This window comes from Budorcas taxicolor, chromosome 15 (genome assembly GCF_023091745.1).
Source record: "Budorcas taxicolor isolate Tak-1 chromosome 15, Takin1.1, whole genome shotgun sequence".
In the NCBI taxonomy this organism is placed as follows: Eukaryota; Metazoa; Chordata; class Mammalia; order Artiodactyla; family Bovidae; genus Budorcas; species Budorcas taxicolor.
Genome location: NC_068924.1, coordinates 21,462,927 through 21,490,852, shown reverse-complemented (window position 1 = coordinate 21,490,852; position 27,926 = coordinate 21,462,927). Strand labels below are relative to the sequence as shown.

The following is a 27,926-nucleotide window of genomic DNA, read 5'->3' as shown; positions in this document are numbered from 1 at the left end:
GTGGTTCCCATCAGGAGGGGGCCATAGCCTGGTGCATCTGGTCCCATGGGCAGGAGGACCACAGTGCGTGTGTTCTGTAGATATGTGCCATCCTGAGGAAGTGCCAGTGTCCCCTTGGCCTGCAGCTTGCTTGTCCTGGGGCGGGGGGAGCCCGAGCTCCCCCTCCCGCTGCAGAGACCCTCGCCCGGCTCCCTCTCTGAGTCCACGAGTGAGTGCCGGCGGCAGCATCGCCCCCCTGCTCCCCAACCTGTGTGCAGACTGCGGTCAGCTGTGCTCTGGCCAGCGTTCTCCAGCACTGCCGTGTGCTCGGGTGACTTTAGAGCAAGGTATTATTTACCCTGCTGACGTCAATGAGAACACATCCAGTGTCCTTCTCTGCAGCGTGAAATGAGCACCAGAGCTCAGGGAACACAGCCACCATCAATATTTCTCAAAATTCCACCCAAGGCCTGACAAGGGAATGGCCCTGCTTCACCCGCCTGCCATTCAGATCACCCGGGCTCTTAGAAAACAAGTTGTTTTTATTTTAATTCAAGAGGGTTGGAAAGGTAGAAACAATACATTTTCCTTGCAGAAAATTACCCCATTTAAATTATGCTTGATACAAAGATCATTTATTAAACTGTATTTTAAGCCATTTTCTAACATTGAGTGACAGGTTACATTTTGATTTTTTTCACATTGGAGCTATTATGATTTGCACTCAAAATACCAAAGCTATTGAACTCACCATTTTTTCTTAGTAATTAAAAAAAAAGCACACGGAAAAAAATAACTACAATTAGATTAATTTTATCAAAAGTAACTCTTTCACAAACCAAACATCCAGCAAAGACCACCCTCCTCCCTTCAGAAATAAGCAAATAATCTTGCCCTTTCTACAAAGTGCAAATAGCTCTATCACTTTTGTTTCCTAAATTGCAAACCCCAAAGAGAAGCAAACCTCCTTTCTCTGTGGTTCTTTTGCCTTCAGAGATTTTGGTGGAGGCAGATTTCTTTTGCCATCAATAGTGGGATGGTATCACCACGTGAATTTCCTTGACTGAGCAAATCTTGAACAGATAAGCATCTCACAGCCCCTAGCAAGGCCCAGTTATCTGTATTTGCTAATGTAACATTATTCCAATCTGGGGTCACATTTTTCCAGGATGTTATTTTGTACTTCTATTTTTAAAGCTCCTCCCTACCCACCCACTTTGCCTCTGAAGACAAAAGTATTCAAAGTATGTTATTTTTTTAACTCTATGGGCCTTCACTGTAAATACACTCCACCCCCCTCCTCAGGACTGTACTGAGCTCCTGATTCTTTCCTAAGCAGGACCCTTTCTTGGGGTTGAGTCTGCTCGTCTGCAATGGTAGTTAAGCTGTGCAACTGGACCCCTTGGCATCAAGAAAGGGTGTGTGCTATTACCAGCTTCTGCAGGAAATTGTTTTATTGTGGGAGATGGAGAAACGCAGCATCTCTGGCATGAGCCTGAGCATCTGCGGTTAACTGGACACTGAGAGACGGCTCCTGTGGGCTCTGTGGCTCCCCCGGGCCTCACTCATGCACTGCTGTTACCTGGACGGCAGCTCTTCCACCAAAGCCAGGCAGCAGTCGATTTGGAACAAGGTTTTGGGGACAATGTTTATCCAGCGCTTAACCAACATGGGGGCTTTGCTTATATAGCTGTTTACTCGTGAGATGCCTCAACTGCTACTGAGGAGGGAAGAGCATCCCGAGAGCCTCCCTCAGCTCCTCTACTCCTGAGCTCTGTGGCTTGGAGAGCTCAGAGCTTTGGTTTCCTCAGCCGTAAAAAATGAGGACTAACTGCTCAACTAATTTCATAGTACTGCTGTGAGGAGTTAGCAGAGATCGCTTGTGAAAGTGCTGGGTAAATCAATGTGCGGATAGAAGCTACTGCTCCTTTTGGACAGATGAGCCGAGTGCCTGGCAGGAACCAGCTAACCTACCCTGGCTGCAGGCAGTGCTGCTGCGCCTTTCTCAATCTCTGCAACAGCAGGTGCACGCCTCTGCCCGGTGTGTTGAAATCTGCGTAAGAGACGTGGGCAAGACGGTGGTATAACTGGGGCGGCTGTGAGTCTTCTGGAATCAGCCAGGCTACCTTCACGGGGAGGAGCAGTGAAACAAAGATGGGAGGGGCACTGTGAGGCCAGGGTCTCGGGGTCCAGAGTCTGGGGGGTGTTGGGGACGGCCAGCTTGGGTCCCCTCACGCCTTCCAGGGGCCATGGGCTGACAGTGCTCCGTCATCAGCCTCCTCCCTGGGACCACAGGCCAGGGAGCGCCGAACTACCAAACCTGTCAGAAGGGATACGCGCATTTGTTCAATTCTTTTGGTCCCAGTTTAGAAAGAGAGGCAGATGACACCGTTCTTGTCTTTCACACATCACTCTGTAGACAAGTTCTAGAAAAATCTCCAGAAGCAATAAAATGATCAAAGATCCCTGTCTGTACAGTGACTCCAACTTACTACCTGTTCTCCAGGTTTTACCTTTGATTTCTAGGCACAAAGAGACCGAGTGGCTCCAGTGGCTTCCAAGGAGGCAGCAGAGACAGCCCAGTTTAGGGGTCCAGGTACAGCCAAGGTCAGCCCCGAACAGACTCCGCCACTGCTCGTGGGACCAATGTTGTCAAAAGGCCCTACGTATTGTCTCAAAGGAGAACAAATGTGAAAAATTAGCTGGAGTGAGATTTCTCTCAAGCCAACTGAAGTGTGACTCCTCATACAGGCTTTTAAATGCAATCGTGGCTGGAAAATTCTGACCCCAACACAGAACCCAGTATTAACCTGGGGCTTGACTGCGGCTGGGAGGACCCTGCCAGGGAAAGCATTCACTTCCTCATGTCCACATGTGTGAACTGCCCGCACCTGAGCAGGGCCTCGTCTTGACCACTATGCACTTGGACCTCTGACCGGCCAGAGCGAAGGCGGCTGCTTCTTACCTTCCTTTCGTATCTGGTTGGCCAGCCAGTCATGCTTCAGCTGTGATCACACCCTTCTTCCCAACTCTGGCAATTAGGCAGATTTCATTTCCCTAAGACCCACCCTTTCAGGCAGAGAGGAGACGGCCAGTGCCGCCACGAGAGGGCGCCACTGCCTCCCCGGCAGGGCGCGGGCCCCCGTCCCTCGGCGGCTCCGGCCAGCCCCAGCAGACTGGCTCAGGTCGCAGCTCCAACGCTGAGGGAGAGAGGGACGCCGACTGTCTGTCCTTGGAGGCGAGGTCTGACGCGGGGAGGGAGGAGCCCTTCAGCTCCGTCTCCTCGTCCTCCTGACGGGCCCCTCATGTGGAGACTGGAGGATGGCTGGCGTGGAGAACCTTCCTCCTCCTCCTCTGCTCCTAAGGCGGCAGCAAGGTGGCGGGAGGGTGGCGGGCGTCCGCGTGGCCGTTTCGGGGGGACCCGCCACCCCGCCTGCTGTGCTAACGTGCTTTGTTTGCCTTACAGGGACCAGCATATCAGCTGCACGTAAATACTAGAGACACACTTCCCCAACTGGACACTGCAGAGATGGTGCTTTTTCTCCCAAAGCATAGACTAATATCCCGGATTTAAAAGAGAAAGCATAAACGAAAATAAAGTACCACACATATTGCACTTTTTGCTGAATGAAGTTTTTACCTCACGTTCGTCTCACCAAAGTGTCTTCAGAGGAGCCCGGTTTACAAGAGGGTGATGCTAACGGTTATCATACAGTAGTGTACACACACTGGTGTGAGACAGACTGCAAAGGCGTCATTTTAGAGTACCTCTCTTATAAAAAGAGTAGTACAAGCCTTCTTAGTGTTACTTTAGTATTTGTGAAGAGAAAACAGCTTGGAGGCTCACACAGGTCACTAGTCAGGGGACAGAGCAAAGGAGATGGTCAGATGGGGGTGGGAAAATGCCTGACTGAACAACAGAACCAGCCTCCTCTCACCAGCTTACATTTCAGAGAATACAGATCGTTATGGAATTTATTGATTTCTGCTTGAAATAAATGAGAAAAGCAAACAGGAGCTTACAACACAGTCCAGCAGGACGGGTCATGCTCCTCGCGCGCGGTCTGCGGTCTGAACAGACCCGGGCACTGCTGGGTGCTCCCCAGGGGCCACCTCTGGGGCCGTGACACTCCCACAGCCTCTGCTGCCTCATCCGTCAGCCCAGTGGTCCTGGGCTCAGCGGCTCATGGCCTGGCCTGCAACTCTGCCATCCTAGGGACTCTGAAATGAGCGGCCCCCGTCTTCAATCTGGAAGGCATTTAATTTCATAAATATTATAGCACTTCTGTAGAACATTTTGGGAAAACATCCTTCAGTCTAAACAAATCAAGCTTGTTTTACAACTGGCTTATTTTGCAAAAACTTAGAACAGATTAGAGATCTTAACGAAAGGATCTCTTAAACGATGTTGCCTGTTTCACAAAATCATCCATCTTAAGCATGAGGAGGAATAAACAATTCGTAGAAGGAGCCTACTTCCTTCTTGGGTTTCTGCTGCGTCTTATCCAATCACAAAAACAAGTCCTCCACACCGCCCTCCCGTGCTCACACTGAGTGCAGCCCCGAGCAGAGTGCCTGCGGAGCCTCGCCGTCACAGAACCCCGCGACCCTGCGCGCTTCTCCTCGCCTGCCGGGACTCGCGCTAGAGGAAAGGCACCTTAAGGGTGTTTTCTAGATGCAGCATCAGTGCAGTCTCTCTCTTCTCTGTGCTTTAAGGGAGATGCTTTGTGCTTACGCATTCATCTGCTCACAGGACAAGCCATTCTAAGGGACAGAGACGAGAGTCTTTGTAAATAATACTGAATTTGTATCACTTGGATCTTACTGTCCCAATGACAGATTACTCATTATTTCTAGGTTACACAGTCAACTAGCTGTGGCATCTTTTTTCACGTAGTCTGAAGACTGAATTGTAAGGGTTCAGTTGTACGAGTAATATATCATATGTTTGGCAGATGAATCTGCTCAAATGGTTAACACATCTGTGGTCTTCTGAATATTGCTGTAATACTTGAACATTTCATTACACGTCAAAATTCTAAGGAAATTAAGGATGTGATTCCCACATGGTGGAAAACAAATTCTGAAGTGACTTTGGATTTAGCGTTGACATAAATGGAAAACTGTTGGTTTCTACAGAAAAGAAATTGTTAAAGCGTGATCTGGGGGAGGGGAAAGGCACAGCACTACCACTTCACATAGGAGATAAAGTTCATTTTTCCTCGTCCTTAAAATTTCTAAGCCCTATATGAAACTGTCCAAATATACAAAGCTCAATAAACAACTAGCAACACCTAGTGTAAAGTCAAAGTAGTTATTACATTTTTAAAAGAGACACAAGGTCCTCTACAGACCAACTGCCCCAAACCGGAAGTCTCCACAGAAGACCGTGCGGGAAAAGCCCGTCTTCCCCAGCCCGGGGCTGCTGCTCTTGACCGATTCTTGACTTTCCCGCCCCTGGTCTCCACTGCCGGGTGTCTCTTGGTTCCACAGGTGGCATCTTTGGGAGCTCTCAGGACACTCTGACACTCTGGAACCCAGCGACCTTCTGAGGAGGTGTGTCACCCATGCTCAGACGGAGGTGACTGCTGGTCTCAGGGGTCAGTATCCGCTGTTACTCAGTGGATCCTGAAACAGAGCTCACGCTCTACCGTTTTGAGTGGTCTCGGGAACACCATGCATCAGCAGCTCAGAACTTAACGATTCAGCGACAAAGTACAACTTTATTTCTTGTGCATCAGTTTCAATATGTATTCTTGATTTGCCTTTGAGGAACATGCTGTTGCTTGTTTCAGTGAAAAATATATTGCCTTTTTTTTTTCCTGCTTTCACCGAGGTTTCCCTTGATGAACTGATGTAGTTCTGTGTAAAACCTAGGTCTGGATGTCTTTTTCTTATGAAACTTTTCTTGGTGCCTCCGCTGAGAGCTCGCTCCACTTGACCTAAGGGCATGAGCTGCAGCCGACAACCACGTTCCAGCACTTGCCACAGAAAACCACGGTGGGACAGAGCCAGCAGGAGGTGACACCTGGCTGGCCGGCCCTCCAATTCCAGTTGGGTGACTTGACTTCTTCCGCATCAGGGAGAGGGCGGGAAAACGAGCTTTTAAATTTAAAAGGCTGGAATGAAAATAGAAAGACAACACTCTTTTCACCCAACCCGCCTCACTTCCTGTGAAGCTGAGGTTAATTTACCAGGACGTAGCCGCTGTGCTGTGGGTCCACGGCTTCCAGCATTTCACAATCAAAGAGTCCGGGGAACTCGGAGAGCGCCAGAGGGTCGTAGCCGGACGGGGCCTCCTGCAGTCCTGAGCTCCTGGGACAGTCCGGTCCATCCATGCTACTCTGCGGGGTTCCATCCGCCGGGTACTGACCGGGAGTGGGGTGCTCGGGCTCCGGGGGGCCCGCGCCTGGCAGCTCACAAGTCTGATAGAACTGTAAGGGAGCCGGGGTGCCCCCCGACTGCGGCGGCGGCGGTGGCGGCGGGGGCGGCGGGGACCCATGGGCCCCTGGCGAGGCGGGCAGCGGCTGCAGCCGCATCTCGGGGTACGGGCTGAGGAAGGGGCTGAACGGCATGTGCTCGGAAGCCGGCTCCAGAACGGGGCTCAGGGGCTGGGTCAGGCTGAAAGGCGGCGGCGGCTGGGAGGGCGGCGGCGTCTCCTGGTGGGGAAGGGGCTGTGGGTACGAGCTCTCTGCTATCTGCATCTGATTAAAATATGCCTGCAGCTGGGACTGTTTCTGGAGGAAGAGCCGCTTCTGCTGGAGTCTAAGTTGGCAATACCAAAAGAAAGAAGTTTAGGTCTTCTTCAGTGACGGCAATTCTAATGTAAATCCAGTATCAGTCATTAGCGTCCGTCCTCCCACTTCTCTCTTTCCCAAGGCAGGAAAAAAAAAACAAAAAAACAAACAAAAAAAACGGGAGTAGGAACCAGTCATGTTTGGTTTCTTAAACCCAGTCTTATTTTTTGTCTCTCAATTCTGGCTGATCCCTCAGCGCTCAAGTGAACACAGTGAATTTCTTTTCTCTAAGACCCTTGGGTTTTTCCTCCCTTTGAAGCAAGGGGCACATTCCCCATCCTCGGGTTCTGAGGCGGGGGTGGGCCTCTGGAGGACCATGGATTGGGGGACATCTACCTTGCTCAGCTGGTAAAGAATCTGCCTGCAGTCTGGGAGATCTGGGTTCGATCCCTGGGCTGGGAAAGATTCCCTGGAGAAGGGAATGACAACCCACTCCAGTACTCTGGCCTGGAGAATTCCATGGACTGTGTAGTCCATGGGGTCGCAAAGAGTCAGACATGACTGAGCGACTTTTACTTTCACCTTGGCCGAGATGCTTCTACTAGGGAGGCTGGACAGCACCTATTACTACTAGGGAGGCTGGAGGCCTTCTTTCTAGTAAAACCCACTTAAACTGCATTAGCCCCCAGGTCCTGAATGCTTAGGTTTATTCACAGACCAGAGAGGAAACACCAGGAGAAAATGAAAACAAAGCAGGCTTAGGGCTGCTCTTCTCTGACAGGCCTATATTCCACGGACAGTGGAATATCCGTGTTAGCATATGGAAACCTGTTGTCCTGGTACAGGGAAACTTGAGAGGGAAGGACAACGCACCCAGCTGAAGTCAGCCACAAAGAAAGTGACCTCTCTGGCTGACCACTGTCTCTCACCTATGTTCTTGCAGCTGCTGTTCCAGGCTCCGTGGCGGTTCTTTGCAATAAAGCTGACAGGTGTTCTGGGCTTTTGACAGAAGGCTGGGCTTCTAGAAGAGCAGAAAAAATACAAGCATGACATGCTGTCATCTAGGACACAGTCATCAGCCTATACTTCTGCCTGGAGGATGAACGCACGTGAGTCCTCCAGGAGCTGCAGGCTGCAGGGACTGACACTTGCTCACTGAGAGCCTGGGAGAGCCTTGGGTCAGCAGGCCTGGGAGAGCCTGGGTCAGGAGGCCTGGGAGAGCCTTGGGTCAGCAGGCCTGGGAGAGCCTGGGTCAGCAGGCCTGGGAGAGCACTGGGCCAGCAGGCCTGGGAGAGCCCTGGGTCAGCAGGCCTAGGAGAGCCTTGGGTCAGCAGGCCTGGGAGAGCCCTGGGTCAGCAGGCCTAGGAGAGCCTGGGAGAGCCCTGGGTCAGCAGGCCTGGGAGAGCCTAGGAGAGCACTGGGTCAGCAGGCCTGGGAGAGCCTGGGTCAGCAGGCCTGGGCTGTCTCAGTTCCAACCTGCTTCACTTTCCTGTCTCTAAAGTCCTCCAGGACCAGGAGGTTCATGGAGACTAAGAACAATGAGAAAAGTAGAGTTAAATCTCTAGCAAAGGCACCTACTGAATGAGCAAATGATTCATTCTTTATGGGATCTAATATTTTCAGGCACGAACAGAGAGCTTATGGTACCTGTTTGCTAAGTATTAAGAGGCATAAGGGCTTCCTAGGTGGCACCAGCAGTGAAGAAACTGCCGGCCAATGCAGGAGAGACCGAAGAGATCCGGGTCGATCCCTGGATCAGGAAGATCCCCTGGAGGAGGGCATGGCAACCCTATCCAGCATTCTTGCCTGGAGAATCCCATGGACAGAGGAGTCTAGTGGTCCAGGGTCACAATGAGTCGTGACTGAAACAACTCAGTATGCACGCAAGAGGTGTAAAACAGAAGCAAAGAAGCCAGAGTTCCCTTCCCTGCTGCTCAGTGGAAGTACCCTTTCCAGGGGTCTGAGGACAAGTCTTTTTCTGCTGCCAAGATAGAGCATAAGGCTAAGTCTGAACATGTTTCTAGAAACTACAAATGCAGAGTCAGACCTGCTTGCCTATAAAGGAATTAAGCAGCTACCCAAAATAAATACCAAGCAAACTAGGTTCCTGCTGTGCAGAGAGGCAGAGTGGGGATGATCACGGTGAGCCTGAGCCGGAGCGACAAGGGGGAGGAGGATCCCACCTGGAGTCGGTGCTGTAGGTACTGGGCCTCCAGGCTGTGGCGCTGGGAGAGCTGCGGGTGTGCGCTGCCCCCGGGGAGCGCAGACACGCTCTTCTGCTGCGGAGGCGCTTCCTCCTGGGGGGCGAGGGGGAGGGGACACACTTTCAGTTTCCCACGTGGGAGAAAATTTCAAATCTGAGTGGAAGCACCTTGGCAAACGTCCAAGGGGAACTCCAACTCTGTTAAGACTTAATCCTCAAGGCTTTTACGTAACTAGTAGGCTGAGGGTCAATCACTTTGCAGAAGAGGAATATGAGCTTCCCCAGATGGCTTGGTGGTAAAGAATCCACCTGCCGATGCAGGAAATGTAGGTTTAGTCCCTGGGTCGGGAAGATCCCCTGAAGGAGGAAGTGGCAACCCACTCCAGTATTCTTGCCTGGAGAATCCCATGGACAGAGCAGCCTGGTGGGCTACAGCCCACGGGGTCGCAAAGAGTCAGACCCGACTGGGCAACTGAACAACAGGACGAATGCGTGCTGTTTACCCGCAGTAAACGATGATCGAGTCACCAGCAGCTTATTCCCTTCATGTGGCATCAAATGCTCTAATACTCCTGATGTACTGAACATGGGCTCACAGAAAATGAATTACATCAACAGCCATTCTTTTTGTACTTTTAGCACAAATAACTCACAATATTTAATGATGTGATATCACATCAAAAATAAATGGCCATAAGCTTCTCATTTATGTTATTACTGGTAATCTGTGTGGGTATGTGCGTGTACACCTGCATGGTCGGGGGAGGGAGTTCCAGGGAGACTAAGAGGGAATCCATATAGAATCTGTGCGATGAGCTGAGCAAAGAGTGAGTGTCTAGGCTTCCACGTGGTACTGACCACCTGGGCCAGTGGGGGTGGGCCTACCCAGCCTGTCGGGCAAACAACAGCAACACAGAAAGCTTTCAGGCTGCGGGCTTTCCAAAGGGACATGTCTGCTCCAGGAGGAGGAAATCCTCTGAATGAGGTGACACACCTTCAGGACAGACTCATGCCTCGTTCTCACACAGCCGCGGGGGTAGGGCCCAGAGCACCCACCTGCGGGCAACTGCTGGCCAGGTCCTGGCGCTGAGCGGCGGGAGAGGCCAAGCTGGGGTCTGCCTCTGGGCCCATCTGCTCGTAGAGCAGCTGCACTTTGTTCAGCTCTAGGATGCCTTTGGTTCTGGCCAGATTCTGAAGATGCTGTCTAAATGCTACAATTCCTGAAAGAAAGAGCAGTGGCCAAATGGTTTAAATGAAATACAAGGCCTTTCAAGTGAGCACAGGTATGAAACCAACATGGCAATGGACCCCAGGGAGTCCTACAACAGAAGCGCCTAGGGCCCGCGGAGAGCGCACCTTGGGTGAGGGAGGTATCTGACGCCCGGCGGCCCTCTCTGAAGCTCACTGGAGACCTGTTGTGGGCCTCGCGCTTCTGGGCACTCAGGGCCTGCATGGTGGGGTTGGCAGGTCTCAGGCTCACGAAGGGAGACGTCATGCGGGGTGAGGGCGGGTTGGCTAACATCATGTCCTTGAGGGAAGGGTTGTCCTCAAGAAAGTGCAGGTCCCTCTGAACAGACCCCATATCATACTCAGAGTCCACACTGTCAAGGGAGGGGTTGTCACTCATGGAGAAAATTTTCCCTTGAAGAGAAAAAAACAAAACAAAACACCAAGATCACCACCAATAAACAGCATCTTCTTGGAACATGGAATACCAAGCATGGCCAGTGTGAGTTTCCACGAAGACCATGTCTTCAACCTCCAGCCAGAACGTTTTTTCAAAACTTTTTTACATGTCAACTGAATCACTTTGAATCTTGTGGGGGAAAACACTTCCAGAATTTGGGACCGTACGATCTTTGCCATTCCAGAAGAGCCAGAGTCCTTGATGCATTACGTAGCTCTCGGATGAGTCCCGGGAGTTGGGTGTGGGGGGTGGGGGGACACTCACAGACATTCCAGTTTAATCTCCGTGAGTTGCTGAGCAGGCCTAATCTCAACTCCTGCTGAAGTGCTGTCCACAAAGGAATAGGAGACAAACAACATTCCAGGAACTGGCTGGTATCACGACTGTCTCTTGCAGCAGACGACACAGATGCTGCAGAGACTCAGCCCGGTGCTTGCTAGAAATCCTACCTGAACCAGGCACCACGACCAGCTGATTGGTCACTTCCGACAGCGTGTGCCGCCTCTGCCCGCTGCGTGTGGACTGGAAGGCGTCGAAGGCCTGACTGGGCTCTTCCTCGGCTTCGCCTTCGGTCTCCAGCCCTTCATCGATGGAGGTTTCCATCATGTTGCTTGGCAGGGACTGGCACCCCTTCCTCGCCAGGACGGGAGGCACAGGGTCCAGGAGACAGCCGTTTACCTAAATGTCAGGGGCAGAGGGACGTGAGAGGAACCATCAGTTGCTGCGACATTTGAAAAATCCACAAAGGCAAAAATGTCAAGAGGCCTGAGGCCAATCAGAAATTAAGTAAAATATTAAAAATGTCCACATTTGCTACCAGTGATAACTGTGTAGACCAGAAGTTACGGCAAGTCGACTGCAGCACTGAGAGACGCAAGCCCGTTATGTCCCAAACCGGCCCTGCCTCCCAGGTCTCTGAGTCATCATTATTACAATCAACAATTTTTTTAGTGGTTTCCAGATGAATAGGGCATATTAGCTTGAAGCCTACCAGTTATTATTATTTTTAAGAAGGGAAATGAAGAGGGGGAAGATGAGATTAAAAAACATCCTACTGCATGGCTGGTTGGTAAGAAAAGAGGAGTCTTCAGCATTCTTCTAATTTCCAACCACAAAACATACAAGAAGGCTCCAGATATTTATGTTTATAATCTAAGTACCTGCACATTTGATTTAGTCTTCTTCACCTGGCTCTAGGGACCCCAGGAATGGAAAAAAGAATTCTTTAAAGATGTACATAACACAAAAAGGAGTGAAAAAAAAAAAAAAAACCCAAATGGCAACCGGCCAAAGCCTTCCATTATAGAATAACAAATGACTCACAGGCCCGGAATTCCAGCAGAGGTTAACGAGCACCAAGGCTCCGAATTCTCTTTCCCCCAGCAATATACCCGGTATCCACACTTCCTACCCCAAGGGGAAGAGCTCGGCACAGCTCCTGAGTGAGAACTCGGCCTGCCCCTGCAGTTGCCAAGCAAACCACCTCGACGCGGGCAGGAATGGCACACAGAGGAGAGTTGTGGTTTCAGTTCTGGCTGTAAAAGCCCCAGTGAGGAGGCAATTATTTACCTCATTACCTTAACCATTCCCCTGTGGACACCAATCCAGCTTTCTCCTATGAATAGCTGCTCAGGAGCAGCCAGGCGCGACACTGCGTTCCCAGCAGCACTTTCACCTGGAATACACCCGCGAGAGCTATTGTTTCCTCTGGAAGCAGGAGAGGCTCATGTATGTGAGAGGGGACGTGGAATTGACCGTGCCAGACGCAGGCAACTTTCCTCTTATGGCAACCACTCTGGAGGCGCTGCGAAGCCCTTTATTTGGAGAGGGAGACTTGGGTGACTCAGATGGCTGTTTGCTTGGGGGAGGGGACAGTTATTCCATAAAAAACTGTTCTGGGGCTGGAGCCATTACTAGGATAAGGCGGCTAATGCACTACAAGGTTTTAAAGTGACAAGTGGTCGTTCAAAGTGAAGGAAGACGGATGCTCTTTTCCTAGACCGAGATGGATCATGGCACCAGGAAACAACAGCTCTGAATGCTGGCCAGCAGCAGTCAGGCCCCCCTTCCCTCTTCCCCAGATGAGTGTTTCCTTTTGAGGACAGGACTTCAAAACACAGTGTGAGTGAAAGGTACATTTTCCAATAAAGAGCTTTTGCCTTTCCTTAAACTCGATCAATCACCTCACTTCTGATAAGAGACCTCACATGCAGTAGGCAGCATACACGTAGGAGGTCAGACCCTCAGAAACTCTACCCGTAACTAATAACACCCCTGAGCTTACCACAGATACAAGATTCTAGTACAGGAGATTGGTAGACTGCTACAGACTGAATGTTTGCATCTCCCCTTAAACTCACACACTGAAGCCGTAACCCCAGGGTGACTGTATTTGGAGATGGAGTCTCTAGAGAAATGTAATTAAATCAGGTCTTAAGGGTGGGGCCCTGATCTGGTAGGATTAGTGTCCTTACACAAAGAGACCCTAGAAAACTCTTTCTATATATATGAGAGCACAGAGGAAAGCCCACGGAAGGACATGAGAAGGCGGCCCTCTACCAGCCAGGAAGAGCCCTTACCAGAAATCATACTGGCCACAACCTTGATCCTGGACTTCCAGCCTCCAAGAACTATTACGAAAATAAATTTCTGTTGTCTAAGCCACCCAGCTTGTAGCATTTTGCATGGCAGCCTGTGCTAACACAGCAGACTAACGCATAGTACTAGCCAGTGAGTCTGGAGGCTGGAACATGCCTTATTTAATTCATATCTTAAGTGCCTGGCAAGTTTGGCATATATTGAAGAGGATTAAACCTCAGCTCTTATTAGGAAAGTTGCTTAACTTCTATAAGGCTCATTTTTTTCCCACTTGTAAAATGAGAGTAAAGTTTTCCAGGAGGGATAACTAAAGCATTGTATATATTATCATCATTTCTTGACTGAAGATAATACTTTATAACAATAAAATTGTTTAAAGCATGAGAATAAAGCAATATTTTCTTTTAAAGCATTTTTACCATCTTGAGGCAAATTAAAATAAACAAATAACCAGGTAAGGAAGGAAAGAACTGGATAACCCCAATTCTGGAAATTTATCCTCAGGAAATAATCAAAGCTAGTCAAAAATTTAGACACAAGGATATTCATATCCCTGAAGCATATATAAGGCAGCAAAAAAAAAATTAAAGTACTTGGTGTCTAAAAATAGGCAAGTAGTTAAATAAGGGTACATCTAATATAAGGCAGTTGTTAAATATAACCCATGCTTTCAAAGATGATTTCATGGTATGGAAAAAAAAATGCCCATGATATTTTATGTAAAGGCAGGTTTGAAATTATATATAATAGAATAAGATTTTGTTTTAACAAGACTACCTACGTGCTGAGTCACCCTATACTCATCCACCTACCCATCCATCTATCTATCCATCTATAACATACTCTAAGGAAACATGTCAAAAATGGGCTTACCTTTGTTTTGGGTAGGGGGATTATGAGTAAGTTAATTTTTTCCTTTATCCCTCTCTGAATTTTCTGTTTGTGATTCTGATTGATGTTTTTTCATTATAAATTAAAAAGTTCAAATTCAGAGTAATTTCTCCCCTTGACTAAGTCTTAGAGGTTAAAACTATTAAAGGTTTTTGACGATCCTTTTTAGACTCTGCCTTTCGTGTGCTACCTTTATAATTAAAATATTTAAAATGTCAATAGAGGTGGAACAGCTCTACTTCACAGTTTCACAGTTTCCTTCCACTCTCCAGCTATGAAGATGGTAACCTGGAAAATTCTTTTATTATAACCTCTAATAAAATGTTAAAAGTATCTGTGGGTGTGTGTGTGTAAAGTCCGTTATCCCCCAAAAACTCTCAAAAGAGAAAGACTAACCCTTCAGACTTGCTCTGCCCCTGTATGGGCCTCTGTGCTTCCCGGGAGTCGTGGTGACTGCTCAGAGTTGCATGACTATCTCAGAAAGGTGCTATCTTTTGCAGCAATCCCAAACCCATGCTTCCACACAGACTCCATGAAGGATTTTACTGACAGTTTTAAGGTGAAGTTGAAAACTTCCGGGAGGGAAAGAGAGGTGAAACCTCTGAGAGGCACAGTGCCTGCCACCAACTGTGAGCAGAAATGACAGGGCAACACATCAGTTACTCGGCATCTTCGAGACGACAAACAGGCACTAGAGTGAGGGATGCGAAGCCAGACCAGCAACAAAGGGCCGGTATCCGTCGGAAGGTTTTGCGTGTGTGCTTATTTATGGGCCCAGAGAGAGAGGTGCTAGGGAGGCAAGAGGCACAGAGAGCACCGCTGACATAGCTGAAACGCTCCACGAATAAGACAGCAGAAGGCTACGGCCTGGCCGGGCGCCAGGGTGGCCCTGTCAGTGTGGGTGGCCAGTTCCAGCGTGGCACTGCTCTTCCTACAAATGCAAATATGCCATCTAGCTTCTGTCTATATCTTTCACAAAATCATTCATTTCCTGTCTGTTTCCTGGTTACGGTAACAATCACAAGCTTTAAAAATAGCCTGCCCTATATAATACGGCAGACAGTGCCCAATCTGTGTTTCGGGCCTGATGCCCTTACAGCCAAGCTTTCAGCACACTGCATTTTAATTTTTTCAAGGGAATTAGATTTTAAAAAATAAATGAATCATGTTGTCCCAATTTATGTCTAAATTTCCGGGTGGGAATGTAACAGCAGTTTATGAGGATCTGAACATGCTAGGCAACCGCAGGCAGAGGAAACAGACTGTCCACAGGAAGCGGCCTTGTCCTCCGGGACACAGACGCTAACTCCTCGCGGTCGGGAACCCAGCAGCCTAGCTTCAGGCTGCCTTGATTTCGCTCTAGCTGAACCCATTACTTAACTTCCGAATCAGCTCTACCTCTGTTTCTGAAAATGGCATTCACCTTCCTGGTCCTCAGGGCTCATAATGCTGGCCTTGGTTTGGACTTCTACCAGTCTATCAGTTTTATCTGTGCAATCTCGTTTCTACCATCGCCTCCTGTCCAGTTTCACGGGCACCGTGTAGCGCAGCCTCTTATCAACCTCCCCCGACACATGCTCTAGCCTTCCACTGTCCTTGTCACCAGAATCTCTCCCACTCAAGGTAGGCTATGGACATTTCCAAGGTTATTTCTGAAGTATAACATGGATCATGGTGCTTCCTTATCAAAAAATCTTCAGTTGTTTCCTGGAGAAGTCCATCTGAGAAAAACTCTCCTGATAGTACTGAAACACGTCCCCATGCTGAGAGCCTCAGACTAGAGAGAGTCTATCCCTCGGCTTTGCCATTCAAGGCAGGCTATTTGTCTTTATTTTGTACGACTCCCCTTCATAGGCCCGCTCCCTCAGCCATGCTGAGCTCCGGCTCTGACCTGCAGGGACGGGGCTTTCCTGACATTTCCCCTCCGCCGAGAGAGCCAGCACACCCTCGTTGCCATCTATCCTGATTTTGTCTCTTAATTCCCAGCTCTGACAGTTAAACCAAAGACATTATTGATCAAACTGGAACTGTCTCCTAGTCTTGCAGCATTTTGATTTTTGTCTCTCTAAGGGACCGGTTATGTATCAATTTATTCAGTTCTCGGCATCACTGCTGTTAGTTATGCATCATGTCTCTTCTGCTAGACTACAGGCTTTGAGGCAGAATTAATGTCTGAGTCATCTTTTTATTACCTAATGAGGCTAAAAGACAGGAAACCAATATTTATTGAGTATCTACAATTTGCCTAGACTCTCATACACATTCTCTAAATTAATCCTCACAACAGTCTCATAAAGTTGGTATCCTCGTTTTACAAGAGAGAATGTAAGTTCAAAGAAATCAGTCATTTTGTCCAAGTTCACACAGCCAGAGAAGAAACGAGTCTATTTTAAACATGCTCTAAGACCTGCCCATTAATGTGATCCTCAGTATATCACTTGATGCTAAGTATATAAAACAAATAAGAAGTGGAATAAATATCCACTGGGCTTCCCAGCTGGCTCAGTGCTAAAGAATCTATCTACCAAGCCCGAGACCAGGGTTTGATCCCTGGGTCGGGTAGGTCCCCTGGAGAAGGAAATGGCATCCCACTCCACTATTCTTGCCTGGGAAATTCCATGGACAGAGAAGCCTGGCGGGCTACAGTCCAAGGGGTCACAAAGGAGACAGGACACGACTTAGCAACTAAACAACAACAAACATCCATGAAATGAGAGAAGCCATCATTGTCCATATACTAAAGGCCAACTTTATACAGCACACCAGAATAAACTTATCTCCTTTAGGTATGTTCAAACTGGACACAAAGAGATATTTAGTTGAACAAAAAAGGCTCATCATTTTGTAGCTGCAGCATAGCACATGCAAAAAAAGGGCCATAGTAACAGGCAAAGCCCAAGTCAGCACAATAGTTACGTTTTTGTTTTCAGAATTACAGTTGGCTTAAAAAAATTCAAAACCTATGAGGGATCTAGAACTTGTGAGAAGAGACTGGTTAAGGAAACAGAAGGAAGAAAGATTCTGAAAAGTACACGTGAGATCTGACGAGTTACATAATCGTGGTGAAGACAAGATGGAGAGGGAGCCGAGGTCCTCTCTGAACACGTTCCTCAGGTCTTCCGCACAAAAACAACACTCCTGAGTGCCTTGAAGAAATGACAAAGTTCAGCTAAGCCAAAGTACAATGTCTGCGGACCCAGCTGCCAGCTCCAGCCAACCTGCAAGCTTGGAGTCTCTCAAACACGTGCGTACCTTTGGAGTGTCGACACACTCTTCCTCCATGAACGCTGCCTCTGCCTGACAGCCAGATGCGGGAAACGCGAAGGCGTCCACGGCGGATGCCTGTGGGAGAAGGGCAGATCGCATCGCTCGCACGCTGGGTGAATGAACGGTCACTGGGAGCCCCACAGTCTGGGCCTGTAAATAGGGCAAGAATGGAAAGTTCGGGAACATTAATCCTCTCTCTATATACATAAATGTACAAATCCCTTGAGATAAGACGATTCTTCCTGGTGCAATGAAAGGATAACCAGTGATTTGTTGGAAACTCCAGAAAAGGTATGATGAAGTATGTACAGGTAGAGGTATCCGTCTGAAGCAGTCTCTGCCATCATTCTGAGACAGGCTGTACAGAAGTTCGTTCCTGTTCCACGGCGAGGTGCATAAGTTTCACAGATATGACAAGAAAGCTACTCTTTTCAAGGAAGGTAAGGATGTTCTTTTTTTTCCAATTCAACAAACATGTATCGTCCGTATCCTTAAATATATTACTCTGGAAAGATACAAAGAAGCATAGAACAGCCCCAGTTTCAAGGAGCAGGAGCTCAAAATGGAACCAGAGATAGATAGGCACACAACTAACTGTAACACAAAGTACACTGTAATAAGGGCTATCTACCTGCATCTTTCTGTTTTTTGGGTGGGGTGTGGGGTGAGATGGTACATATTTCTTGGCAAGGATGTGTGTTAAGAGGAAGAAGAGAGAAGCAGCAGCTACTTGGCCGGGGCAGGAATTTCCTTCTCTGAAGGAGACGTGCAGACTAAACACAGCCTGTTTGTCCAGCAGAAACAGAGATGCTTACTGCTGAGCAAGTTACGTTCATAAAGTCAGCCTACTCTAGAAAGTCCATTCTCCATGTCTCCTCCATTAAACCCTCTAAGTAAACAAGTATTACAAACTCTTCCTTTGAAAAATCATTTAAAAGAGATTTTCCTTTATGACAATGGTACGGAATGACTGGGAAGATGACACTGTTGGGTAATCCTTTCCTCCCCATCTCTTTAAAACTGGCAGAATAATTTCTTAGATCTCTTTTGAACATAACAGACATTGCAAAACATCGGAGGGAACAATCATCATACCAGTTTCTAAAAGGCAGAGGAATGGCCTCTATTTTTTCTGCCATTATCACTCCAGGAGATACAGGATGGTGAGTTTTAAATTCAAACAAATGAAAAGGAACAGAATGGTACGGTGCTAGCTTTTCCTTTCCCAAGACCTGGGTTTGATTTCTGGCTCCATCACTTACTAATTGTGTGAACTTAATCAGTTACCTAAACTCTTTTAATCTTATTTTCTTCACCTCCTGAAAAGGGCATAATATCTACTACACAGTGAAGTCAGGATTTTAACAGGCAACGTGTAAAGTACTTCACTCAGTAACGTTGATTCCTCCTTTCTCCTTCTTTCTAAAGTCTTAGATGACGACACAATTTAATATAGGAATTAGACTGCAAAATGAATATACACTTTTGTTCTCAGATACTACCTAACGGTTCTCAGTTAAAATTTCAGACTGATGGTTTTCAATAATGGGGAGTATGTTAGAAATATACTTTATCCTTGAATATACTTTGAATATAGAGTATTCTTTATATTCCAACATTAACATCATTAGATATACTGCATGAAATAAAGAATAAAATATAGCAATAGTAAAGTGTTGGTATTATATGGATGCTAAAAAAAAAAAAAAAAAGAAAATGCACTATATACATTCTGAGCATGATAAAGAAACAGCTTTTCTTCTATCACTGCTCCTCAGGTCACTTTTGAAACTAAACATTTTTTCCCCCCTTTCCAGCATTACTAATTTAAATTAACTGTTTTAGCCACAATGTAAAAATTAAACTTCCTAATAAAGTCTATTTGATATATTCTACCTGTTCTTATCATTGTCTTTTAAATCAAAGGATAAAGCTAAACTTTTGATTTCTGTTTCCTAAATTTACTTGACTGCTCCTTCTTATTAGGGCAAAGCATTACCTATAGACACTGAGCTGGAAATGAGACCCCAACATGACAACTAGGATAGGGTGTTCTTCTCACTTCCTGCCTCTTGTTAGCTGTGACTTTTTAAATGGCAGGATTGTGCTGGGCCAGGTCAAGCATAGCACATTTTTCTTGGCAACTTAAACATCCAACCTGGACTACAACAGCTTACCGTGAACTTGGTAAGGACAGAAACGTAACACATTTTATTGTGATAATCACTTCATAGGAAATACAATGACAGATTTAGAGGTCTGCTATTTAGGATTCTTGGAATCATGGAATTAAATAAATCTTTTTGGTACAAGTTATAGTATAAGTATTCAAACAGCATGCCCAACACTAAGAAGTGAACTAAATAATATGCTATTATAATAAATAGATGGTTGATTAATATCTCAAGCAAGCAGATATTACCCATTTCTTCAAGAGTGGCCATAAACACGATTGGCACATGAAAAGATTAATTATTAGAGAAATGCAAATGAAAACTACAAGGAGATGCCACTTCACACTGGTCAGAACTGGCTGTCATTAAAAAGTCTTCTCTGGTGGCTCAGACAGTAAAGAACCTGCCTGCAATGCAGGAGACCAGGGTTTGATCCCTGGATCAGGACGATCCCTTGGAGAAGGAAATGGCAACCCACTCCAGTATTCTTGCCTGGAAATCCCATGGACAGAGGGGCCTGGTGGGCTACAGTCCATAACGCTGCAGAGTTGGACACGACTGAGTGACTAACACAAACAAAAAGTCTACAAATAAATGCTGGAGAGAGTGCAGAGAAAAAGGAATCGTCATATACTATTGGTGGGAGAGTAAGCTGGTGCAGCCACTATGGAAAACAGTGTGGAAGTTCCTCAGAAAACTAAAAATAGTATTACCATATGATCCCGCAATCCCACTTCTGGGTGTATATCCAAAAAAGAAAAAAAATAAAAAACAACTATAATTCAAAAAGATACACACACCTCTATGTTCACAGCAGCACCACATACAACAACCAAGACATGGAGACATTCTAAATGTCCACTGACAGACAGATGGATAAAGAAGATGTTACATACACACAGTGGAATACTACTCAGCCATAAAAAGAGTGAAATAATGCCATGTGCAGCAACGTGGATGCAACTGGAGATTATCATGATAAAGTGAAGGAAGCTAGAAAGAGAAAGACAAACACCGTGTGACATCACTTATACGTGGAATCTAAAACACGGCACAAATGAAGCTATCTAGGAAACGGAGAGAGGCTCAGACGCACAGGACAGACTTGTGGTTATTACGGGAGAGGGGTTTGCAGGAGGGGTGGGCTGGGAGTGTGCAGACTGCAGATGCAAACTCTTACATTCAGAATGGATAAATAACAAGGGAACTAGGTTCAATATCCTAGGATAAACCACAAGGGAAAGGAATATATGTGTATAACTGAGTCACTTTTCTGTATAGCAGAAATTCACACAACATTGTAAGTCAATTATACTGTAATAAATTTTTTTAAAAAGAGTGGTCATAAATAATGACCAGGTCCACTAACTGCAATAACTTTTTAGATCACATATTTATTATCTTGAATCTCTTTCTGATTTTATGCTTTCCAGCACCATTAAAATGAAAATGCTTTCTCCCATGGGAAAAAGTCTTTAGTGCTCCTGAAGGACGGCTGAAAACTAGTAGAGAGAATTCACAATAAAAAGGCATGTTTTTAAACAGTCAATTAGATGTCATGTTTCCTGTATATTATGTGGCAAATATAAGTACCCTCAATCCATCTAAGATGGGAATCTCACTGTTTTCTAAGTAGTAATCATGGGCTATTTATCACTACACCATAAATTCACAGAGACTGTTTTCTGGGCACCTATGAAACCAGGATGGGCTGGCACTGCGTCTGGCACATAAGTGTTCTATCTGAACAGAACCGCTGGAATCAATTAACCAAGTTCATCTTTGTAGGAAACTTGTGAAGTAAGTAGGTACTGCTGTTTTCATTCTATAGTTAAGGACACTGGAGCTCAGAGATGCTGACTTGCTGACGTCACTCAGCTCGGTATGGAGCCCAAGCTCTGCCTGACTGCACCGCTCACGTGACCTCTGCAATGGGATCCTGTGACCTCCACAGTTTCTATTGCTCCATCAAGTAATACTCGATCTGCCACTTCTTTAAAAAGAGAGCAGAACATCAAAGAATTCAAGGGGATAGGCTCTACGAAAACTTTAAGCATATTTATATTCACCAAAACAGAGAAACCTATTTTTTAACAAGTTCAACACTAAACATGAGAACGCAGTCTCATAGGAAAGGGAGAACTTCAACCTAGTGCCTGCTGCTCAGCACTCAGACAGGACTCATACTCTTTAGATACATTTCAAGTCACAGGAAATAGCTTTCTATGATAATTTAGGTCAATGTATACAATGAAAAGAACTCATGGGGTGCTCGGAAATAAAAAGTAATTATCAAATAGAAGAAGCTATGCTAATACATCTGAACCTCAAGCCAAATGAAATACAACTTGAGATCGAAGGAACTTGCGTCAAATTTAGCTGCGAAAAGGAAGTCATGTGCAATAACAGACGCGTGTGCTTGGAGGGGTCGTTTATGTAACCCTCACTTGTGTAACATCTCGGAAGAACAGAGGCCTGGGAGGGCAGCTGCTCAGTGTGGGGCTTCCCTGCTTCTTATTTTCCTGCTGCAGCGTTCTCAAGAGGGAAGGGTCACCTCCATTTCCCTATTGCTGCCCCAAATTTGGAATTCTCATTTCGTCCCTGCCTCTATCTTGAAGGCAATACTGCTCCACTTTGAAGGATTACAAGTGCTCAGAGATACTTCAACCCAAATATCTGGAACTTTGGTGATACATGATTTTACTCACGTTAGTCTCAATATTCACATTATTTGAGTTATTAAAGTATGTATAACAAAGCATATCATTTGCCTATTAAAATCAAGAAGATTTCAATTTCCTTGGGTTTCTTTTTCACATACTCTGGAGAAGTCAATGCAAGATTCTATTATAATTCTATAAATTTTGTAGGACTGCCAAACAAGAAATACAAAGTGAAACCTCTTTTGTTCTTACTCCCACTTTAAACACGGTACTCACAGAAGTAGATGGAAATCCTGAAAGAGCATGTGAATGATCTGCATAGGGCATCTCCCAGTTCTCCCAGTTTGAGCGCCAGCCTCTCTCTGGGGACCCAGGTCCATTCTTCCCCATCAGCTGAGTCACCACCACTGTGACTCCCTCAGCCTTGGGCTCAACAATGGAGCCGCCTCTCCTTGTCCCTTCCTCCCCTACATTATTTATTACTATGTGCTGAACAATTACTCACTAATTTAAATGTCCCAGCATCTTATAATTATTCCCATTTTAAAGCTTGAGAAACCGAGGCACAGAAAGACCTCAGGTAACTTTTTTAAGGTGCACTGTAGGAAATTGCAGAATCTGGGATGTGTTCCAGAGACCACCATGCTGGGCTGCCTCTCCAGACCAGGGCTGAGTTCAGCCAGGGCCCACCTGGGAGTGCTCCTTATGCTCGCCCTTCCTGCCTACTTCCACTGGCATCACGTTAAGTTGGGTCTTCAGTATTTCTCATCAACTATAATCATCTAACAGCGTGCTCCAAATTTCTTCTCTCCCCCATCCAGTCTGTCCTTCACAATGTTAGCAGATTGCTTAGCTTAAAGTGCAATATAATTTTATCACTTTTTTTGCTTAATAGTCTTCAGCAGTTCCTCATTTCTTCCTGAATTATTAGTAAACTGAAGCTGAAGCACCAAATACTTTGGCCACCTGATGAGAAGAGCCGACTCATTAGAAAAGACCCTGATGCTGGGAAAGATTGAGGGCAGGAGGAGAGGGGACGACAGAGGATGAGATGGTTGGATGGCATCACCGACTCAATGGATGTGAGTTTGAGCAAGCTCTGGGAGTTGGTGAAGGACAAGGAAGCCTGGAGTGCTGCAGTCCACGGGGTCGCAAAGAGTTGGACACAACTGAGGGACTGAACAACAACTCTGTCCTGTACCTTGGCATTCAATCCTTTCACAGCATGGCTTCAACTTAACCACTCCGACTCTTTCATTTCCCTATTCTTCAATTCAAGTGAATTAATCGGGACAAGTCTACACTGGCCCACTCGAGTACTTCTGCTCACACTGCTTCTGTCTACGTGTAATGCCTCTAGCTACTGCCTCTCCTGAACAGCTGTGAGGCTCTATCTTAAATGCCGTCTCTCCCACAAAGCCTTGCCCGATCAGATGTATCTCTCTCCCCTTTGCCCTTTTTCTAAAAAACGTTCTATCACACATCTACACAAGTTCAAAATGATGACATTCATAGCATCTTCTAAATTTTGCCTTTTCATTATTTTTGAAGGATTGCTAGTCATGATGTTGTCTTATTTTGCTTCTATAATGTAATGACTCTGAGGGCACGTTTATACATCCTGAGGGTACGTTTTATACATCTTCCCTGTAGTGCCTAATAAGTGAAGCTTTCACAGTAAATCTGCAATAAAAATTTATTAAGTGAAATTGAATGTACAGACTAGTTACATGAATTCTCAACATAAATGAATGGTTTTTAAAAAGAGAGAGAAGCCTCTTAAAGAAAAAAAACCTGTCTGAAATAAAATTAAACCCTTACAAATAGGAAGATGGTAAATGAACCTAGTAAATGACAGACAGAAACTTTACAGAGAAACAAGGTGGAGAGGATGAAATCCTAGCCCTTTGTACTACACCTCGGAAAACGTGTCAAACGTCTGAACAGGCATTCGCACCGATAAGACTACTGGCTAATAGGCTGTTACCTTGGCAACTGTTTGTTCGGCGATGGTGCTCGGCCTCCGCTGGCGGGCATCAAGTCTCTGCTCCACAGGAAAACTGCTCCTGTGTGATTTCAGGCGCTCCACCAACAAGTAATAAATGGCAGCAAAGTGGTTATAGCTCTTGTTCTGCAAAGCCTGCAAGAGAAAACCAGTGCCAAAGGCAGAGAACCGTAAAAACCAATTCAGTGATTTACACCTTTCTAAAAAAGGAGGGGAAAACACAACATTAGAAATCAACTAATCTTCAATAAAATAAAAAACATAAGGGAATATATGTATACCTATGGCTGATTCATGTTGAGGTTTGACAGAAAACAACAAAATTCTGTAAAGCAATTATCCTTCAATAAAAAAATAAACTAATTAAAAAACAGAATGCAAGGAGTCTGGCTAAAATAAGTAAATAAATAAATAAATACGGGAGGGAAGATATCATGTGTTCTTAAAAAAAAAAAAAAGAGTAACAAGCAAAGTATGACTCAAAATGAAAGGTATTCCAGAATTCAGAATAGAAGACAGATAACTTCATTAATTGTATAAAGGGTGATACCTCTGAATGACTTGACTGGTCCTTTTACATTAATTGGATCCATTTATTTTTCTGCATTCAGAGAAAACGCCATCACTGTCTCATGCAGACATTCCCCAGCGCTGTCACTGTGGTCCCATCTCATGGCTGTAACTAGGCTCTAAGGTTGGTTAGCAACCTGAGCCCACAGGCTCTAATTCCACAGCCTCGACACAAGCCCAAGCATTGCTAACCCTGAAGTCAATGATTAAAGTCTTTGGGGAAATTTCTGGTGATTATTTTGGGCTGGAGAATGACATTTGGACACTAGGTTGAGAGACGCTGTGTCTCCATTCTTAGGTAATTTTTTCCTCTTGTTTTTGCAGTCCCACCCTCGTGAAACCTTGAAAATAAAGTTGCTTCCCAATTTTTCACATCCCTGGCTGGCCAGCTCTCCAACGATGCTAATGGAAAAGAAAAACAGAGGCTCCTTTGGCTTCTAGTTCCACGTGACAGGCTGCATAGGTGCTGTGCAGGGATGCTCGCATGCAGAGCACGGGCAGCAAACATCACAGGCCAAGGGAACTGTGCTCACAGCTGCCGTCACGGGCAAGGACACACAGGCCTCGCTGAGCACGTGATGTGCAAAAGCAGCGCAGTGTGGTTTCACTTATGGCTACAGCGAAGGAAAGGCGGCACAGGCCACAGGACTCTGTCTTCACCGGGGCGCGTTTTAAATTCTTGTTAGGCTTCATTCTTAAAAACACGGTTTTTGACTGCTGTGGAGGTATTAAAAATATGTATATCCTATGAATATGCTAACTATTAAAGGACAGAAAAAAGCTGATGAGCAATTTCCCAGGTTCATGACCTTCTCAGATCTGTGACCCATAAAACTTCCAAATCAGGAATCCACCTGTTGTTGCCTTCTGAGTTTCTTCAGCTCACAACTAAATCCCACTGGTTTTCCTAAACCTGATGTCTTCCCTTTTTCCTTCATGTTCAGCTCTTGCCTTGTTCTGTATCTGCACACTTATGTCCCATATAAACTAGCTTATTACCTATAAGAGTTTATGTTTCATCTTAGAAGAAACTTTCTACTTTTTATTTGTCAAGTTTCCATCACTGTCTTTCCTCAAACATACATAACGCTTCCTTTTGAATTTTTTGGCCGATGGGTAAAGGCAAGAATTTACATATTGATTAAAAGCAAACAAAAATAGAGTGTGATGAAATCTCCAGGGAACACTGAACTGCACGCTGAGGTGCTGGCTTGGCCAGAAGACCAGGATGACAAGTATAAGAATGAAATTATAAGTTACTAAGTATTGATACAACCGAGTCCTGAAATGTCTTTAGTCACATCTCCAGTCCCTTTACCTCAACGGTTTTCTGTTGATCTATTCCAAGGCCGTGCATTAATCGCAGAACCTGCTCATTAAACTCCCCGATGGACGGCTCATTTTCTTGCCCTTGTGGGTAGAGAACAGGCCTCTGAACGGGAACTTCCACGAGCATCCACTTATGCTCTTTGATTTGTGCTATGGTCAGTCGTTTGGCCGGGTCCAGGACCAACATCCTTCGAATAAGGTGCTCACAATCTACAGAAAACACAGTGTTACAGAAGTCATGTGATTCTCCTTGCACTTCGGCGTATTTACCTGACCCGTGACTTTGTACAGTGGTGATAATCTTTGTATCCTCCACAGTGCCCACTGGAAAGCAAAAGGTCAAATGAGTAACTAAAACCTGAAGGCTATTTGTATTCGTCAAGTTCACACCATGAGTGCTGACACGTTAAATTAACCATCTCCGTGAATGAATACTTAAGAAAAACAAGAGGGTATAGGTCTATTCAAATCTGTACTAAACAAACCCTTCTACTGAATGACTCAATTGAAAATATCTAGACACAGACTTAGATTTCCACTAAAGAAAAGAGGGGAAAAAAAGGCTTTTTCCTAGAACAAGCAAATAGTAATGGATCCTTCTGGTCACTTCTGAGGCTGATATACTAAGGTTGTGTGAGGCAAGAGCCCTCCAAGGGACTGTTGTTATTCTCCATATCAGTGCAACTGAGAAAAATGTAGGTGCAATAGCAGTTACTTCTGATGACACTAAGTAAACTGCACTGCTGCAATTCTGGGCACTTGCTTATCCTCTGAGCTGGCAGCACCCTCTTTACTACCCTGCCTAAGCTCACCACGCTAAGAGCTCTACACAGATGAATTTAATTAATACCTCAACACCCCTATTAGGAACTATTGTTATTTCCATTTTATAGAGTGAGGACACTGAAGCACAGAAATATAACTTGCCAAGGTCAGACCGCCAGTAAGTGGTGGACTCAGGAATAAACCAGGTGGTCTGGCTCCAAAATCCACTTTCTTAAGTACTAGAACATTACTTCTGTTACTAGGAACTGCTAAGTTGAGAATGATAAACAAAATCTAAACTGAGTGAACTTAACTGCTGCCTATGCAGCAACTCAGTACAACACTGGAAGGGACTATAGCACTTCATCTTAATTCAGTTGTTTTGCTAGTTGGTTTTAAGTTTAAATAAAAAGCTTACTTTTGTAACCTCCCACCAGAAGATATGGGAAAATCCATTTCATACTTAGAGTGACATGGTTGTAAATCTGTATCTACAAAGTGCTTCTCAAAGGCTAAAATAAATACCTAGGACATTCACAGATGAGGGCAAATGGGAAGATTTACTGTTCTTAATCTGGGACACTTTCTGTTCCAGTTACAAGTAGGAAGGCTGGAATTTCTCTCACCTACATAGAGGGGGTTGCTTATTTGTATGACTTTTAAAGTGACTCGGTCACTTTATTTGGCACCCAAACTCTTAGAAAAAGAGAAGCCTTTCTTTAGGCATTCATTTGGAGAAAAAATTCTGTAAAGCACAGTTTTAAGATAAACAGGTTGTTACCTTCTGACATGAAATATGGAATCCGGAATCTTCCTTCTAAAACTCTCTGCCTCAAAATTGGAAGAGTTGGTCCATCAAAAGGTAGAGCTCCACAGACAAGGACGTAAAGAACCACTCCCATGCTCTGTGGAAGAAAAAAAGGCTGTCATTTTTCTGCTGAGAACTTTGAACACGCTTTGTTTTCCTAAAATATCCTCAAGCTCTTAAAATTATATGGACTGAAAATTCCTGTTTGAATTTACTACTGTCTCAGAAAAAAAAAAGCTGAAATGCTGAC

At 45.7% G+C, this 27,926-nt stretch overlaps 2 protein-coding genes across 5 annotated transcripts in view; one reads left to right on the top strand and one right to left on the bottom strand.

The window, feature by feature from the left end:
• Positions 1–3,574, top strand: part of PPP2R1B (protein phosphatase 2 scaffold subunit Abeta) — a 35,260-nt gene extending 31,686 nt beyond the window's left edge. The window contains exons 16-17 of one of the 2 annotated variants that reach the window (XM_052653073.1): positions 2,506–2,586; positions 3,446–3,574. In XM_052653073.1, coding sequence (XP_052509033.1) covers positions 2,506–2,586; positions 3,446–3,553 — 189 coding nt within the window. In that variant the 3' untranslated portion in view covers positions 3,554–3,574. The remainder of the gene's footprint in view (positions 1–2,505; positions 2,587–3,445) is intronic. The other variant, XM_052653074.1, reaches the window with a different exon arrangement.
• SIK2 (salt inducible kinase 2) overlaps positions 504–27,926 on the bottom strand; it is a 133,993-nt gene continuing 106,570 nt past the window's right edge. The window contains exons 6-15 of one of the 3 annotated variants that reach the window (XM_052653070.1): positions 27,650–27,773; positions 26,093–26,313; positions 24,187–24,339; positions 17,348–17,512; positions 11,056–11,284; positions 10,276–10,560; positions 9,976–10,139; positions 8,900–9,013; positions 7,646–7,737; positions 504–6,744 (exon numbers count right to left, since the gene is read on the bottom strand). In XM_052653070.1, coding sequence (XP_052509030.1) covers positions 6,165–6,744; positions 7,646–7,737; positions 8,900–9,013; positions 9,976–10,139; positions 10,276–10,560; positions 11,056–11,284; positions 17,348–17,512; positions 24,187–24,339; positions 26,093–26,313; positions 27,650–27,773 — 2,127 coding nt within the window. In that variant the 3' untranslated portion in view covers positions 504–6,164. Of the gene's footprint in view, positions 6,849–7,645; positions 7,738–8,899; positions 9,014–9,975; positions 10,140–10,275; positions 10,561–11,055; positions 11,285–17,347; positions 17,513–24,186; positions 24,340–26,092; positions 26,314–27,649; positions 27,774–27,926 lie in introns of all 3 variants that reach the window. The other 2 variants (XM_052653072.1, XM_052653071.1) reach the window with 2 other exon arrangements.